An 18,904-nucleotide genomic window follows, 5' to 3' on the forward strand; every position below is an offset into this window, starting at 1 on the left:
CCACAGAGAATTTCCTTTCATGCAGGCTGCTGCTTCTGAGCAAGGCCCTGAACATCAGTACCACAGCGTAGATGCAAGGCCCAGCCAGGCTAAATCAAAACATGCTTCTGGAAGGGGATGCTTACTGAAGAATCTTTACACTAATGAGAAGACCACAAACATTCACTCAGGGAACTCCAAATCTCTGTGCCTTTGCAGGCCTAGGGTCTTGTTTGTCTCTCAGGGACATGGTGGGATGGTTCCCACATCTGAACTGTAGCAGAGCAGATACCGATTCTTTATGACGGATGGCCAAGGACAATTAGAAATGGCTGCTGCCATCTGTGAGAGTGCACTGAGCTCTGCCTGGGGATGGCAGAGGAGCCAGATGAGAACTGATGGAAAGGGCACAAAGAGGAGAACAGCAGATTGTGTTCCTTGCTTCCTGATCAGGAAGAACAAGAGGAGGAGGAAAAGCAGGAATATGAGTTACATCTGGGATGGAATTTTTTTCTTCAGACTGCCTGCTATGGTGCAGTGTTTTGGTTCTAGGTGAAAAAAAAACGTTGATAACACTGTGGTGTTTACAGCTGCTGCTAAGCAGCATTGTACAGAGCCAAGGCCATGGTCAGTGGAGGGCTCAAGGAAGTGGGAGGGAACAGTGAGGACAGCTGACTGAAAGTGGCTGAAGGGATGTTGCCTACCATCTGACAGCAAGCAGAAGGAGTGTTGAAAGTGTTGGGAGTTCATCTCACTCTCTTGACTGCCCAGGGCCCAGCTGGGCATCAGTCTGGTGGTGCTGAGCAAGTGCTTGTGCATCAATTGTTACATACAATTCCATATCAACAGATATATAGTGATGACTATTACTCCTGTCCTTTTATCTCTCTTAGTAAATTGCTTTGTTACAACACACAAGTTGTACTTTTTTTCCCAGTTCTCCTCCCCATCGCACTGGGAATGGGGCAGTGCACAGAGCACTGTGTGCAGCTGACCCGCCTGCTGGGTTGAACCACCACCGTCATTTTGGTGCCTGATGTGAGTCTCCAAGGGTTGAGATAACAGCACATCTATTCAGAGTGAGATAACACAGGGCTTCGTGGGAGCTGGAGAACTGCTGGCAATGATGCTGATTGTTCCCTTATTTGTGGAGCTTGCTGAGCCTTCTCATGAAGCTTCAGTGCACAGCTCCTTGCTTGCTGCTTCCTTTCCCTGCTGCATTATTTGTCAACTCTTGATTCTGGATTAGGGTATTTATTTTGCTATGCTGTTTGACCTTGGTTTATATCATGATAAAATTTGCAGCTGATAAAATTAAGTTTTGTACATATTCAGCTCTGAGTTCATCTTTGGGTTTTGGAAGCTATTTTGTGTATCTTCTATATTTCTTCACTGATGATCTGGATGAGGGGATTGCGTGCACCCTCAGTAAGTTTGTAGAGGATACCAAGTTGGAAGGGAGTGTTGATTTGCCTGAGTGGAGAAGGGCATTACAGAGGGACCTGGATAGGCTGGATCTATGGGTCAAGATTAATGGCGTGAGCTTCAATGGGACCAGTTGTTGGGTCCTGCATTTTGGTCACAACAACCCCAGGCAACCATATAGACTTGGGGAGGTGTGGCTGGAAAGCTACCTGATGGAAAGGGACCTTGGTGTGCTGATGGACAGTTGGCTGAATATGAGCCAGCAGTGTGCCCAAGTGGCTAAGAGGACCAATGGCATCCTGGCTTGGATCAGGAATGGTGGGGTGAGCAGGACTAGGGAAGTCATCCTACCCCTGTACTCGGCATTGGTGAGGCCTCACCTCGAGTACTGTGTTCATTTCTGGACAGCTCAGAACAATAAAGTCATGGAGGTACTGGAGCAGGTCCAGAGAAGGGCAAAGAGGCTTGTGAAGGGCTTGGAAAATCAACCCTATGAGGAGAGGCTGAGGGATCTGATTGGGGCTTACAGTGAGAGTGGGGCAATTCTCTTCTCACTGGTGACAAGTGACAGGATGAGGGGAAATGGCCTCAAGTTGTGCCAGGATAAGTTCAGGCTGGACATTATAAAACACCTTTTTACAGAAAGGGTAGTTAAACACAGGAATAGGCTCCCTAGGGTGGTGGTTGAGTCATCGTCTCTGGATGTGTTCAAGAGCTTTTTGGATGTGCTGCTCAGAGATATGATTTAGCAGAGGGTTGTTAGAGTTAGTGTACCATGGTTAGGCTGCGGTTGGAATTGATGATATTCAAGGTCTTTTCCAACCTGGGTAGTTCTATGATCCTATGATTCTATGAAGCTTGGAAACTTCTGACGTGATAACCCATATCCAAGAACTTGTCCTGTGCAGGGTCTCACAGGGAATGATGAAGAGGGGACGTGACAACCAATGTGCAAATCAGCTGCTGCTGCTGGCCTGTCAGAGGCACTGACAGATGTGAGCCTGAAAACACAGACCCCAGCCAGGAGACCCGGGATGGCCCATCAGCTGTTGCAGGCTGAAGTCACTGCACAGTTTGATGAATAGCTATTTGCTTCCTGCTGGACTGTGGGTTTCTGAGCACATCCAACCCCAAGACCTCCATAAATGTCTCACAAGAAGGAGGACAGACAAAGTCACTGCACGTCCTTTATTCTGTTAAGGTTCACAGAGAGCCTGGTTCATTATATACAGTGTCTCTGGGCTACACAACAAAGGCACAAGATAAGAGGAATTTATTTCAATAATTATATTTTAGCAAAAAAAAAAAAGAATAACATTTAATACATTACAATTATAAAAATTGATCAAAACTAAATAAAACAAAGTGTTTGCAACAGTAAAAAGCTGCATTACTTGTCATGAATTAGAAAAGATGGGAAGTTCAATGTTTTTGAAACACATATGGACATCGCTTTCCTCACTGCATCCTTGACTTCCTGGTTCCTCATGCTGTAGATAATAGGGTTCAGTGCTGGCGGTACCACTGAGTACATAACTGCCACCATCAGGTTCATGGATGGAGAGGAGACAGAGTAGGGATTGAGATAGGCATAAAAGCCAGTGATGATAAATAGGGAGACCACAGCCAGGTGAGGGAGGCACGTGGAGAAGGCTTTGTGCCTTCCCTGCTCAGAGGGCATCCTCAGCACAGCCATGAAGATCTGCACATACGACACAACTATGAAAACAAAGCACCCAAAGATTAAACTGATACTAAAAAAGATAAACACAACTTCCCTGAGATTTGATTCTGAGCAGGAGAGCTTGAGGATCTGGGGGATTTCACAGAAAAACTGGTTGACAACATTGCCTTGGCAGAGAGGCAGTGAAAACGTACTGGCAGTGTGCAGCAGGGAATAGAGAACCCCAGTGCCCCAGGCAGCTGCTGCCATGGTGGCACAAGCTCTGCTGTCCATCAAGGTCCCGTAGTGCAGGGGCTTGCAGATGGCAATGTAGCGGTCATAGGACATGATGGTGAGAAGGGAATACTCTGCTGAGATGAAGAAGAGAAAGAAAAAGACCTGTGCAGCACATCCTGTGTAGGAGATGGCCCTGGTGTCCCAGAGGGCGTTGGCCATGGCTTTGGGGAGAGTGGTGGAGATGCAGCCCAGGTCGAGGAGGGCCAGGTTGAGGAGGAAGAAGTACATGGGGGTGTGCAGGCGGCGGTCGCAGGCTACGGCTGTGCTGATGAGGCCGTTGCCCAGGAGGGCAGCCAGGTAGATGCCCAGGAAGAGCCAGAAGTGCAGGAGCTGCAGCTGCCGCGTGTCTGCCAACGGCAGCAGGAGGAACTCGCTGATGGAGCTGCTGTTGGGCATCTGCTGTTCCTGGGCTTGGGGTCCTGCTCAGAGTGCAGAAGATAATGACAAGTCCAGACCATTCTCAGAGACAGTTCTTCTGCTGTACTGTGAAATGTATTCATTTACCTTTGGATAATTTTCATTTAACTCCATAACTCCAATTTATTTTCGTGAACTTCACCATCACTACAGAAGTAGAAGATTAAGGAGCTCTTACTTTTTTCTCATTTCATAATCATATCCCAGACTCCTGAATACCTTCCTGTTAGGTGCCCTTTACTCATCACATATTTTTACTCCAGCTTCTCTTAGACCCCCAGCCCCAGCCTTTTTGCACTTCAATATGTCTTAGACAAATATGCCTGTTTGCAGGGTAAGTGCAATATTAAAGTCTTCAGATAACAACAAACTGATTCTTTCCTTTTAGAAATGAGAGGTTGAAAGCACAACCTGTGTCACTGTTCACAAAACAAGCAATTGACTGAAGAAATACTTGTGAGTAACATAGCTGTGTTTTAAATTTTACAGCCCCTATTCTATTTCTGCCTCCAGTCCTTTCTGCTTTCCCTCAGAAAAATAATTGCAAAATCCCTGCCTTCGCTCTCCTCTTGCCAAGACCGTTCACAAACATACTGTTGTGCAGTGGAGCTGTGATCCCCCTGCCCCAGGCAGCAGCTGTGGCAGCACAAGCCCTGCTGGGGTCTCCTTTCCCCCACACGACTTCCCGCAGCGCCCTGGGCAGCTCCTCGGGCAGGATGAGTGCTGAGCCTGGCAGGCGGCAGAGTCCCATACCCGGCACACAGCCCCTGGGGCACAGCAGGGACCCTGCTCTGCAGGACAGCCCTGGGCACCCGCCTGCAGCCCCGGCTGCACAGACTGCAGCCGTGCTGGGACACGCAGCCCTCATGGCTGTGGTCTGATACTGCAGCACAGAAGCCCTCAGTTGGAGCAGAAGGCTTTTAACATAGTAAAGAATCATGCGGTGCCTGCAGCCAGATCAGCTATGGGGTGTCCCAGATTGGTGATCCCTCCAGGAAAAGTAGCTCCATTGCCTACTGCTAGACACTTACCATGCTGTGGTCTGTTATCAATGCTCCAGCAGTCAGCTCACAGCAGGCTCACACTGTGTGAACTCTGTACACTCTCTCTCCCTTCTCTTCTATCCTCATGTCAACTGCTGATGAAGCCCCAGCCTTGCTGTGCTGCGCACAAGAGATGCCCCTTGGCACAGCTAAAATATTGCCCACATTTATGAGCTCCCTGTATCTGAGGAGCCCAGTGCATATCAGTAACAGATGATGTCATTTTTTATCCTTCCCACTCATCTCCCCTGTGGTGTCCCGGGGTCCTCATGGCCAACCGCTCCTGAAAGACAACAGCATCATGACAGTACATTAAAATCTGTTGAATTAAACACCAGATTTCTAGTGGTCAGTGACTAATTCCAGACATGTGCTGAGTCCTCCCAGAGAGTGTTTGCTCAAAGAGGGCACTCATACAAGGACAGGATATCATAGAATCATAGAATCACCAAGGTTGGAAAAGACCTAAAAGATCATCCACTCCAGCTGGTCACCTATCACGAATAGCTCCCACTAATCCATGTCCCTCAACACAACATCCAGTCATTCCTTGAACTCCTCCAGGGTCAGTGAATCCACCACCCCCACACTGGGAAGTCCATTCCAGGTCCCAAAGTTCAGGACGTGGCACTTGGTCTTGGTGAACCTCATCCCATTAGCTTCAGCCCAGCTCTCCAGCCTGTCCAGATTCCTAAGCAAGGCCTTGCTATCTTCAGGCACATCCACACTCCCAGCAGAGCAGAGACCCCATGTATCATGTAGTGTTATTCTGCTAACCAACAGAAGAGGCCAGTCTTTCTCTATGCTCCATCTGTTTCATACTCTAGAGTTCAAGGCACTGCAAAGCGCTGGCACATCTATGTCCTTACAATGATGACACCTTAGTATGCTCTGGGCTCGCATTTCAATGGCATGTAAATAAATCTAGGGTCATACCAGTTGACGGGAAGCTGGCAAATGTTGTCTCATTGTAAGGAAGAGCAACAAAGATGACAGGGGCAACTATGGACTTGTCAGTCTCACTCCAGTGCCTGGTAAAATTATGGAGAAAGTGATGGTGGGAGTGATTGAAAATTACCTGAAGGACAATTGTGTCATTGGTCACAGCCAACACAAATTCCCGAGGGGAAGTTCCTGTTTAACTATAGGTCTTTTTATGACAATGTTTGTGAATTGGTTGACCAAGGGTTGACAGTTGATGTTATCTTTCAGAATTTTAGTAGAGCTTTTGAGACTATTTCTCACAGCACCCTTCTGGACAGAACGTCCTGCATATGGCTAGACAGAAACAGAATGTGGTGGGTGAGATGTTGGCTGGTAGGTCAGGCCCAAAGGATTAGAGTCAATGGGTTCCAACAGGCTGGTAGATGGTCACTATCAGGGTTCCCCAGAGCTCCATTTTATTGTCACTTCTCTGTCATGTTTTTGCGAATGACTTGCATGCAAGACTTTTTGTTGATGTTCGCTGATGATACTAGATGAGGAGGTGCTGCTGCCTCCACTGAGGGTGGAGAGGACTTGCAGAGAGATGTGGACAAGTCAGAGAAGTGGGTACCAGTTGGTACTAATCACCAAGTGAATAACGTCTGACAAGAACAAGTGCCTAATTGTGCAACTGGGTAGGGGCAAACCTGGACATAAACAGAGAATGTATAAGGGACACTGGAGAACGCTCTGACTGAAGAGGACTGGGGGTCCTGGTCAACATCAAATTGGAAGTGAGTCAGCAATGTGCCCAGGCAGCCAGGAAGGCCAACGGTACCCTGGAGCGCATCAGGGAATTTATTGCCAACTGGGTGAAGGAAAGGATTGTCCCTCTTTGCTCTGCATTGCTACAGCCTCACCTGGAGCACTAGGTGCACTTCTGACCAATGCAGAACATAAAGGACATCAAGCGATGGGAGGGTGTGCACAGGAGGGCACTGGAACTGAGAGATCTGAAGTTCAGAGTTTCACTGTGATTGACTGCTTGTTCAGATGGGTCCCTTCTCACATCCTACATCCTGTGATGAAATACAGGGCACATGTGGGACATGAACTTCACAGCATCCTTGCACCACATGCGAAGCCTGGGATCTTCTGTCCCCATGTCTTTCATTTAACATCATACAGACCTCAATCCTACTGCCCCAGGAAGAATCCTTAGTCAGAATGAGGTCCTCCCTGCCAAGGGTCTGGAGTTCAGGGCATGGCTTTTCTGCTTCATAAGACGAAAGATAAGTTTTTCAGCATAAGAGACACCATGCCAGTGCCTTTCCCTGCCTGTAAACATGGCTTCCAATTATCTTCTCTAATAAGTCCCTTGGGAAGCTTGCTTGATAATGGACCTCAGTAGACCCATTAATACTCCAAGAAACTTCACTGTTACTTCTGACTTTGTATTGTTGAGCACTTTGTGCAAACTTCTCTCTGCACTGGAGGATGGACTCAGCATCAAATGCGCCCTGGGGCCCATTATAGCTTAAAGAGCCTCCTGTGTCTTGTGCCTTCCTGTTATCTTCTTCAGGTTTTCAGAACATGTTCAGGAAAATGATAAGACATCTGGAGAGTGCTCAAATAGGAAGAATCCAAAATGCATTTATTTTCAATTTATTTACAGTTGGGTTTATAAAAGATGTTAAATAAGCACTTTGTCAATCCGGGATATCCCCAATGAGTTATATGCTGTTTCTGTGTGGACAAAGTTCCTCCTCAACCTCCCCACCTCGCTTCTACTCACATTGGCCCCATGGGACTTGCATCACTTTTCCTCACATCACTCTTCTCCTCTGCAGTCACTCACTCAGTGTTAAACCTACTTTGTACCAACTCCCAATGGCTTTCCACAGAGAACAAGCTGCATGCAGAAAAAGAAAGAATTCTCCTTAGTTATGGCCAACAAACAGAAGGAAAGGTGATGCAATTGAATGATCAGTAAAACACAGTGATCAACTGCATGCCATGTCCAAGCTGCTTCTATTGAGGTTTATCTTTCATAGGGAATATTTGCACAAGAAATGAGTTAGACACAGATAGGATGGGATAGATAGAATCACGGTGAAGGAGTTGACAACAGACTTTTGAGGAATGGAGCAAATTCCAGTAATCTGCCTGGGATAGATCAGCCAGGGAGTTGGGAGTTATCAACTTAAAACTGAACAGGACTTACAAGTATTACAAAAATTGAGATGGGTTAACACATTCTTCTTGATTTCTATCTTTGTCTTCAACTTTTTTTGTTACTTTTACTGACATTAATGAACATCGTACAGAATTCATGCTTTTTTAAAAAGCATGAAAAATAAAAAAAGAGAGAAAGAGAAAGAGAAAAAGGACAAAAAAAAGAAAGAGAAAAAGGAAAAAGAAAAGGAGAGGAAAAGAAAAGAAAAAGGAGAAGAAAACAACATAGAAAAAAAAAAGAGAGAAAAAGATAGGAAGGGCTAGATAGAATCACGGTAAAGGATTTGACAGCACAATCCATCAGTCTTTGGCAAGATAGAGCAAAATACATAAATAAATAAAAAGAGATCCATTTGCATCTTGCACTTGGCCTGATGCCCCTTTGACCTTCACAGTTCCTACCAGACCTTCATTGACAGAGAGTATGAGATGCAGCAGAGAACAGGGACTTCCCACACAGTTTACAAGCACTGGCACACATCAGGAGCAGCCCAGGCACTTGGGCATCACCCAGTGTCTGTGTGTGAACAACTGCCTCCTGTATGAAGGACTGAGGACTCAGAGCAGGAGCTCACATGCAGGCAACTCCTTGTGCACTTCTGAACTGAACCAGAGGAATCCCAGCTCCTGTGGGTGTGTAGGGAGCTGAATCCCATTTCAGCTCCAGGATTTCTGTCAAGGGATGAGACTCCTGCACTGCCTCAGCTGGATCACTGCCCTGCACAGGGAAAGTCCAAACCTCCCCGTCCTTGTCTGGGTTCCCTTTTTGCTTCATCAAATGAACTCTGGTAGTACTTGCTATATGTTTCCAGTCACTCACTGACCACTGGACATGTGGTGGTTAATTGAGCGGATTTCAAAGCACAGTTATGACGCTGTTGTCTTTCAGGAGCTGTTGGCCATGAGGACCCAGGGACATGTCTGGTGAGATGAGTGGGAAGGATAAAAATGACATAATCTGCTGCTTGCTTGTCCAGGCTCCAAGGACACAGGGAGCTCATAAAATTGAGCTGAGCTGCACAGAGACAGCTGTGCCCAGGAGCAGCTCTTGTGCACAGCACAGCCTGCAGGTGACAGAAGAAGAGAAGAGAGAAACTGGAGAGAGCTTACAGGATGTGTGTGGTGTGAGAGGGCTTCGGGCTCACTGCAGGAGGTTTGCTCACAGACCATGACAGGGTAAGTCTCAATGAAGACCATGCAGCTGCTTTTCATAGAGGGTTAACTTAATCTTGGTCATTCCATAGCACATCGGTCTGCAGGTACTGCATGTTTTTTACTGTGGAAAAAGCCTTTCGCTCCAGCTGAGGGTTACCATGCTGCAGTGTCAGAGCACAGCCCTGAGGGCTGCATGTCCCAGCACGGCTGCAGGCTGTGCAGCCGGGGCTGCAGGTGGGTGCCCAGGGCTGTCCTGCAGAGCAGGGTCCCTGCTGTGCCCCAGGGGCTGTGTGCCGGGTATGGGACTCTGCCGCCTGCCAGGCTCAGCACTCAGCCTGCCCGGGGAGCTGCCCAGGGCGCTGCGGGGAGACGTGTGGGGGGAAGGAGCCCCCAGCAGGGCTTGTGCTGCCACAGCTGCTGCCTGGGGCAGGGGGATCACAGCTCCACTGCACAACAGTATGTTTGTGAGGGCACTTTGCAAGAGGAGAGCCAAGGCAAGGGGTTTCCATTTCCTGTTCTGAGGCAAAGAGAATTGGAGTCAGAAATCTAAAAGGGGCTGTCAGATATCAGAGAATTTTTCGTCAATCAATTGCTTGTTTTGTGAACAGTCACACATGATGTGCTCTCAGTCTACCCCTTCCCTAAGGATGGAACCAATTGTAATTATCTTCATTTTCTGCAGGCAAGAATAATTCACTTATCATAAAAACAGTTAGCATTATCTAACTGAAACTGAATGCCACCGAAGCTGGGGTAGGGGGCTCTAAGAGCACTTGGGGTAAAGATAAGACAAGAAACAGAAGGAAATATCCAGGGAGAAGGGATAAGATAATAAGAAGAAGGTTAGAGATCCATCTGCTGCTTCTGCTTAAGGAATGCTGAACTACATTAAAATAAATGCAAGTAATGGTGCTAAATGTACACTGTTGTAGGAGAATGAAAACATTTCATAGTATAGCAGGAGGAGTGTCTCTGAGAATGGTCTGGACTTGTCATTATCTTCTGCACTCTGAGCAGGACTCCAAGCCCAGGAACAGCAGATGCCCAACAGCAGCTCCATCAGCGAGTTCCTCCTGCTGCCGTTGGCAGACACGCGGCAGCTGCAGCTCCTGCACTTCTGGCTCTTCCTGGGCATCTACCTGGCTGCCCTCCTGGGCAACGGCCTCATCAGCACAGCCGTAGCCTGCGACCGCCGCCTGCACACCCCCATGTACTTCTTCCTCCTCAACCTGGCCCTCCTCGACCTGGGCTGCATCTCCACCACTCTCCCCAAAGCCATGGCCAACACCCTCTGGGACACCAGGGCCATCTCCTATGCAGGATGTGCTGCACAGCTCTTTTTCCTTCTCCTCTTCATGTCAGCAGAGTATTCCCTTCTCACCATCATGTCCTATGACCGCTACGTTGCCATCTGCAAGCCCCTGCACTATGGGACCTTGATGGACAGCAGAGCTTGTGCCACCATGGCAGCAGCTGCCTGGGGCACTGGGGTCCTCAATTCCCTGCTGCACACTGCCAGTACGTTTTCACTGCCTCTCTGCCAAGGCAATGTTGTGAACCAGTTTTTCTGTGAAATCCCCGAGATCCTCAAGCTCTCCTGCTCAGAATCAAATCTCAGGGAAGTTGTGCTTCTATTTTTTAATTCCAGTTTAGCCTTTGGGTGTTTTGTTTTCATAGTGGTGTCCTATGTGCAGATCTTCATGGCTGTGCTGAGGATGCCCTCTGAGCAGGGACCGCACAAAGCCTTCTCCATGTGCCTCCCTCACCTGGCCGTGGTCTCCCTATTTCTTAGCACTGCTTCTTTTGCCTACCTGAAGCCCCCATCCATTTCCTCCCCACTCCTGGATCTGACAGTGGCACTTCTGTACTCAGTGGTTCCTCCAACCCTGAACCCTGTTATCTACAGCATGAGGAACAGGGAGATCAAGCACGCTCTCAGGAAGTTGCTGAAATAAGCACTATTCCAGCTTCCATAAAATGCACAACTTCCTCATAGGATTCCCAGTGGTGGTTCTTCATGTTTTATGCATCTTAGATTGTTTGATTATGTGAGATGTCGCAACGTTCAAAAAAACTGTTATTGAACTTATAAATAAAAATGAATTTAAATTCTTTCCTACCTAATTTCATTTTGTCACTTTAGGAGCTCATGTAAACATGTATCCAGATTCCCCGAATACGTTAAAAGATACCTAAAAAGGTTTCAAAATAGACTTTTACTTAGCTTTTCTTTTATCCTACTTTGTCTGGATTTGGGGAGGTACAGCCACAGACAGCAGCTCAACGTGCTCTTTTCATTTCTGATCTCTTTACACCACCACAGTGCTCTCAAGTCCTCTCATTTGTGCAGTCCTGAAGGTCTTCTGTGTCTCACGACCGTCTTCTTGCCTCTACAGCAGCAATCCAGGGCTGCAGTCAGTGGCCGGCAATACTGTGTCAGAGCTGGTCTCCTTGCTGGCACTGCCATAACAAGAGGGCCCCTTTAGAGCAGGACCAGAGAACTGGAGGGAGGCCTCTTCCAAAGCTGGTGTAAGGAATATACCTCAGGAGCTGCTCCCTGAGAAAACCTCGAGATCTTCTGGTGCTCTTCAGTGTGTGACCAGATCAGATTGAATAGTCCCAAGGAAATCCGTAAGCGTCTCGGGGCAGTGCTATGGTTTAAGATTTATGGGTTGAGACAAAAAGAAAAGGATAATAATTATGACAAATGTATTTATACACATATAATATATTTAGTATATTTTCACACATATACAACATATGCAGTTGCAAACATATATGAACTAATCCCTATGCGCATCTGTTTGCAAGTCCAGGACTAGTTGCAGTGGTTTTAACAGCCACAGGGTTCACTGTAGGAGCTGAAGTGGCTGTTGGGCTGTTGCAGGAGTTGAAGTGACCTCAGAGTTCATTGCCAGAGCTGGAACCACCACAGGACCTGTGACTATGTTGGAGCAGCCACTGGGCTCATTGGAGGGGTTGGAGCCACCGCAGGGCTGTACTTCCTCCCTTGGGAGGAATTTGTACCATTTTCTTATTACCATACTTGGAACAGCTACAGGACCCGTAGCACAAGTAACTGCAGAGCTCATTATGAGGGATGGAGTGACAGCGGGATCTGTCCCAGAGCTTGGAGCAACTGCAGGACGTGTAGCAAAACCTTGGAGCTGCTGCAGGGTCTGTGCCAGGAGCTGCAGAGGCTGCAGCACTGTCAGCAGATCCAGCTCTCTGGATCTGGCACACTGCAGTCATTTGTGCCTCTTGGGGGTTACCAGTGCCACAGCAGACCTGCCCCCAATATTCTACCAGTTTCTCAGGATCCTGCAGGTGCTCAGAGATGAAGTTCCAAAGCCCTGGGGGTGCCCACCGCTCCAGGCAGCTGCGCAGACCGTCCCACACCCTCTGCCATGCAGAGCCTTCTCACCTTGGGGCAGATCTCTCAGTGATATTCCTGAATAATTGTTTAACCTCAATCTTAGAATCATAGAATCACCAAGGCTGGAAAAGGCCTAAAAGATCATCCAATCCAACTGTTCACCTATTACCTATAGCTCCCACTAAACCATGTCCCTCAACACAATATCCAGTACACCCCCGGACTCACAGAGGCGACAATGTAAATTGTGTAATTCCTAATCATATGGACAATATTACTTCCAAAACCCAAAGATGACCGCAGAGCTGAATGTGCACAAAACTTCACTTTGTCAGCTGCCAATTTTATCGTGGTACAAACTGAGGTCAAACAGCATAGCAAAATAAATACCCTAATGCAGCAACCAAGCGCCAAGGAAGGAGCTGTGCAGTGAAGCTTCATGAGAAGACTCAACAAGCTCCACACATAGGGAGCACATCCACACATATCAGCACCATGGCCTGCACTTCTCCAGCTCCCACAAAGCCCTGAGTTATCTCTCTCTGGACAGATGTGCCGTTATCTCAACCCTTGGAGCCTCACATCAGGCACCAAAATGATGGTGGTTGTTGAACCCAACATGTGGCTCAGCAGCTCACAGTGCTTGGTGCACTGCCCAATTCCCAGTGGGATGGGGATGAGAACTGGGAAAAAAAATACAACTTCTGGGTTGTAACAAAGCATTTTACTAAGAGAGATAAAAGAAGAGGAGTAATAGTTATCACTATATATCCGTTGATATGGAATCGTATGTAACAACTGATGCATAAGCACTTGCTCAGCACCACCAGACTGATGCTCAGCTGGACCCTGGGCAGTGAAGAGACTGAGATGAACTCCCACCCCTTTCAATACAATTTCTGCTTGCTGTCAGCTGATAGAGAACATCCCTTTGGCCACTTTCAGTCAGCTGTCCTCACTCTGTTCCCTCCCAGCTCCATGTGCCCTCCACTGACCATGGCCTTGGCTCTGTACAACACTGCTTAGCAGCAGCTGTAAACATCAGAGTGTTATCAATGGTTTTCTCCAAGAACCAAAACACTGCACCACAGCAGACAGTCTGAAGAAAACAATTCCATCCCAGCTGTAACTCAGATACCTGCCTGTCCTCTCTTCTTGTTCTTCCTGATCAGGAAGCAAACAGAATCTGCCGCTCTCCTCTCTGAGCCCTTTCCATCAGTTCTCAGCTGGCTCCTCTGCCATCCCCAGGCAGAGCTCAGTGCCCTCTCATGGATGGCAGCAGCCTTTTCTCTTCTTCCTTGCCCATCCGTCATGCAGAATCTGTACCCCATTTGCTACAGTACAGAGCTGAGAATCAACCCACCATGTCTCTGTGAACCAAACAAGACCCTAGGCCTGCAAAGGCACAGAGATTTGGAGTTAGCTGAGTGAATGTTTGTGGTCCTCTCATTAGTGTAACGACTCTTCAGAAAGCATCCCCTTCCAGAAGCATGTTTTGATTTTGCTTGGCTGGGCCTTGCATCTACACCATGCTACTGGTGTTCAGAAGATGGCACACAGGTACGAGACCCATTGTGGGGCTCACAGTTGTCCAGTAAACATTGTCACTACCCAGGGCATTTCTTTCCTAAAGGTCCTCAGCGGCATTTGCCAGCTGGCTGGGGGTGTGCTGGAGACCCCAGGGAACTGCCATTCTGTTGTAATACAAGAAGAATTTTACAGAGCAGCAGCCATGGATCAAGATAAGCACTTTACAGAGCAGCAGCTGCGGAGCAGGATAAACAGCATGAGAACCAAGGACACCTCTAGCAAAAGAATGAAAGGCTCATGGCTTTGAAGTGGGGTTTTAGGGTTCTTATTGCAGAAGCTTTCTTCCAATTAGTGCGTGTGATTTTTGAACACCCTTGTTTGTTTGCTATAAAAGTACGGCTTTTCAGGCAATAGATGGACACAGCTATAATTAACTATATTGGTGTGTGGTTGTTTGTCCTAGAACACTGACCTTTTGCCTTCAGGTTCGCCAAGACGTGGGGGCCTGCAATGTCATGGGATTTAACTCTTGAACACCTGTGGGATCCCAAGAAACTAAGCCAGTATTTGAGTTAGGGATGGTGCAGCCTAGATAGATCTAAGGGGGTACGACTTATTTGGGGCTTAGCTTGTGCTTACCGTGCTCTACAGAACACTGTTCCGAAAAGAGAGAGGTTCCGAGCTGAGGTTCAAGCCAAAAAGGGAAATCCCCAAGTCAATTTTGATCAGTCACAGGAGGCACCAGTAACAATATCAGTTGCTCCTGTGGAAGGCAAGAAATGGAAATGGATGTCCTCACGTCTAGAACGGAAAAAAGAAGTGGAGGAGGAGGCAACAGAAGATCCAGGTGACAGGTCTGGATCAGTACCAAGAAAGGCAAAAGGAAAAGTGGCATGAAGAAGAGAGTGATGAGGAGGAAATCTCTATTACTGTTTGTCGACCCCTGAAGATGACTGAAATCGAAGGCGTAAGAAAGGAGTACACATGGCACCAGAATGAATCTCTTGTTACCTGGTTGCTTCGTTGTTGGGACAGCTGGGACGGTAGCTTGTTGTGATGTGACAGGCCCTTCCCCATATTCTGGAAGAATCTTAGTGTAATACAGTGGGTGTAGACCAAAAGGCGTAGGTTATATAAGGATGTGTCTGTTTCAATAAATCACCATTTTGCCACTTCATCTCCTTGGTATCACTTGGTAATTGGCCTAGCTGCTGCTTCAGTTGAAGGCGAGAGATCGTAAAGAAATTAACGATCATAAAGCCTTTATGTGTATCATTATAAATCTCAGCTATTAGACACAAGCACTTTCCAGATCGAGCAAGGAACAACAGTACAATTGCACTGCATGTTTCCTTGTGGCGTTACCTACGTGACCACAGAGAAGACATAAGGAAGTGGCATGACCAGCCTACTCCTGTACTATTAGCACGGGTGAAGGAACTACAAAACAGTCCAACCACCAGTACGGCTGCTCCAGTTATCACAGGTAACCAATAGAGGGGCCCTGCCCTCAGTCAAGGGAGTGGAAGGGATAATAGAGTTTATTGGACTGTGTGGATTTGATGGCCTGGCACATCAGAACCACAGAAATATAAGGCACTGGTGGATACCGGTGCACAGTGCACCCTAATGCCCTCCAGTCATGAAGGGACAGAATCAATCCATATTTCTGGAGTGACTGGGGGCTCTCAAGAATTGACTGTGCTGGAGGCTGAAGTAAGCCTCACTGGCAAAGACTGGCAAAAACATCCTATGTGACTGGCCCAGAGGCTCTATTCATACTTGGTATTGATTAGTTCAGAAGAGGGCATTTCAAGGATGCTAAGGGGTATCACTGGGCCCTTGGAATCGCTGCTGTAGATATGGACAACATTAAGCAGCTGTCAGTTTTACCTGGCCTGTCAGAGGACCCGTCTGTTGTGAGGCTGCTACGAGTAAAAATAAAAGAGCAGCAGGTACCGATTGCTACAAAGACAGTGCACAGACGGCAGTATCGCACCAACAGGGATTCCTTGCTCCCCATTCATGATTTGATTCGCCAGTTGGAGAATCAGGGAGTGATCAGTAAAACTCACTCACCTTTTAAGAGTCCCATATGGCCAGTGCGTAAAGCCAGTGGAGAATGGAGGCTGACAGTAGACTACCGTGGCCTGAATGAGGTCACACCCCCACTGAGTGCTGCTGTGCTGGAGAGCAAATAATTCAAATTCTTCTATGAGCCAGTTTTGCTATTAAGTGAAGCAAAGTAAAAGGGCCTGCCCAGGTAATTCAGTTCTTAGGTATAAAGTGGCAGGATGGATGTCATCACATCCCAACAGTGATCGACAAAATCACTGCCATGTCTCCACCAACTAGCAAGAAAGAGACACAATCTTTCCTGGGTGCAGTGGGCTTTTGGAGGATGCACATTCCAAACTACAGCCTCATTGTAAGCCCCCTTTATCAGGTGATGCAGAAGAAGAATGATTTTGCATAGGGCCCAGAGCAGCAGCAGTCTTTTGAACAGATTAAACAGGAGATAGCCTGTGCCGTGGACCTGGGGCCAGTACGGACTGGACAGGATGTAAAGAACATCCTCTATACTGCTGCTGGAGAGAAAGGTCCCACTTGGAGTTTGTGGCAAAGAGCCTCAGGAGGGACCCAAGGCTGACCCCTGGGATTTTGGAGCTGAGCGTACAAGGGGTCTGAAGAGTGCTACACTCCAACTGAGAAGGAGATCTTAGCCACGTATAAGGGGGCTCGGGCTGCTTCCGAAGTAGCTGGTACTGAAATGCAGCCCTTTCTGGCACCTCGACTGTCAATGATGAACCGGATGTTGAAAGGGGAGGTTCCCTCCACCCATCATGCTACCGATGCCACCTGGAGCAAGTGGATTGCACTGATTAGAGAACAAGCGCAGATGGGGAACCTCAATCGTCCAGGAATTTTAGAAGTGATCATGAACTGGCCTGAAGATAAAAAGTTTGGAACATCACCAGGAGAAGAGGTGTCATGTGCTAAAGCGGCCCCACCATACAACGAATTACCAGAAAATGAAAAGAAATATGCTCTTTTCACTGATGGATCATTTCATATTGTAGGGAAGCATCGGAGATGGAAAGCTGCTGTTTGGAGCCCCACACGACAGGTTGCAGAGGCCACTGAAGGTAAAGGAGAATCAAGTCAGTTTGCAGAGGTAAAAGCTGTCCAGCTGACCTTAGATGTGGCTGAACGGGAGAGGTGGCCAATGCTGTATCTTTATACTGACTCATGGATGGTGGCAAATGCCTTATGGGGGTTGTTACAGCAGTGGGAACAAAATAACTGGCAACGGAGGTGTAAACCTATTTGGGCTGCTGAACTGTAGAAAAACATAACTGCTCAAAAAAAAGATATGATTGTAAAGGTGTGTCACGTGGATGCACACTTGCCCAAGAGTCGGGCTATTGCAGAACAACAAAACAACCATCAGGTAGATCGAGCTGCCAGAATTGAGGTGGCTCAAATAGACTTGGACTGGCAGAACAAGAGTGAATTATTTCAAGCTTGATGGTTCCATGAGACCTCAGGCCATCAAGGAATGGACATAACATATAATTGGGCTAGAGACTGAGGGGTGGACTTAACTATGGATGCTATTGCACTGGTTATTCATGACTGTGAATCATGTGCCATAATTAAACAAGCCAAGAATATGAAGCCTCTCTGGGGGGAAGGCCAAGGCAAAAGTATAAATATGGGGAGGAGTGACAGGTGAATGATGTCACCTTGCCAGGATCTCATAATGATAAGCGTTTTGTGCTTACCATGGTGGAAGCAAACACTGGGTGGCTTGAAACATATGCAGTACCCCATGCTACTGCCAGAAACACAATATTGGGTTGTTAGAAACAAGTCCTATAGAGACATGACATCTCAGAAAGAACTGAGTCTCATAATGGGACACATTTCAAAAATTCCCTTAATAAATACTTGGGCCAAAGTTCACGGCATTGAGTGGATCTATCATATCCCCTACCATGCACCAGCTTCTGGTAAAATTAAAAGATACAATAAGGTGTTGAAAACTATGTTGAAAGCAATGGGTGGTGGAACACTGAAGCACTGGGAAAAGCATTTGCATGTGGTGCAAGGATGCTGTTAAAGTTCGTATCCCACCACATGTGCCCTGTGTCTCATCACAGGATGTGGGGTGTGAGAAGGGCCCAGTCTGAACAAGCAGTCAATCCCAGTGAAACTCTGAACTTCAGATCTCTCAGTTCCAGTGCCCTCCTGTGCACACTCTCCCATAGTTTGATGTTCTTTATGTTCTGCATTGCCCAGAAGTGCACCCAGTGCTCCAGGTGAGGCTGTAGCAGTGCAGAGCAAAGAGGGACAAACTTTTCTCCCACCCAGCTGGCAATAAATTGCTTGATGCACTTTAGGGGACTGTTGGCCTTCTTGGCTGGCTGGGCACACTGCTGACTCACTTAAAATTTTATGTTGAGAAGGACCCCCAATCCTTTTCAGTCAGACGTCTCTAATGTGTCCAATATACAGACAGTGTTTATGTCCAGGGTTGCCCATACCCAGGTGCACAATCAGGCACTTGTTATGCGTTATGCACTTGGTGCTTAGTACCAACTGGTACCCAGTTTTCTAACTTGTCCACATCTCTCTGCAAGTCCTCTCCACCCTCAGTGGAGGCAACAGCACCTCCTCATCTGGTCTCACCAGCAAACTTGCTCAGAACGTCTTCTAGTCCTGCATGCAAGTCATCTGCATAAACATGAAAGTGGCCCCAAAATGGAACCCTGGGGAACTCTGGAAGTGACCATCTACCAGCCCGATGGAACCCACTGACTATAATCCTTTGGGACAGAACTACTGGCCAACTGCTCA

The 18,904-nt window shown here is 47.5% G+C and overlaps 2 protein-coding genes across 2 annotated transcripts in view; both read right to left on the reverse strand.

Annotated features, from left to right (window-relative positions):
• Positions 1-2,794: 2,794 nt before the first annotated feature.
• On the reverse strand, positions 2,795-3,778 carry LOC146756398 (olfactory receptor 14J1-like). Its single transcript, XM_085524382.1, has one exon. The coding sequence runs from the start codon at positions 3,758-3,760 to the stop codon at positions 2,795-2,797; it is 966 nt and encodes a 321-aa protein (XP_085380508.1). The 5' UTR covers positions 3,761-3,778.
• Positions 3,779-4,860: 1,082 nt separating this feature from the next.
• The window catches only part of LOC146756399 (uncharacterized), a 54,901-nt gene continuing 40,857 nt past the window's right edge, over positions 4,861-18,904 (reverse strand). Inside the window, exon 4 of the mRNA XM_085524383.1 lies at positions 4,861-4,973. Within this exon, the coding sequence (XP_085380509.1) occupies positions 4,861-4,973 (113 nt within the window). The remainder of the gene's footprint in view (positions 4,974-18,904) is intronic.

This window comes from Coturnix japonica, chromosome 27, assembly GCF_054131305.1.
Source record: "Coturnix japonica strain WE chromosome 27, WE-NBRP24, whole genome shotgun sequence".
Taxonomy (NCBI): domain Eukaryota; kingdom Metazoa; phylum Chordata; class Aves; order Galliformes; family Phasianidae; genus Coturnix; species Coturnix japonica.

Excerpts from the sequence above, each read along its gene's own strand:
- LOC146756398 (XM_085524382.1), bottom strand. The coding sequence starts at position 3,760 with ATGCCCAACAGCAGCTCCATCAGCGAGTTCCTCCTGCTGCCGTTGGCA.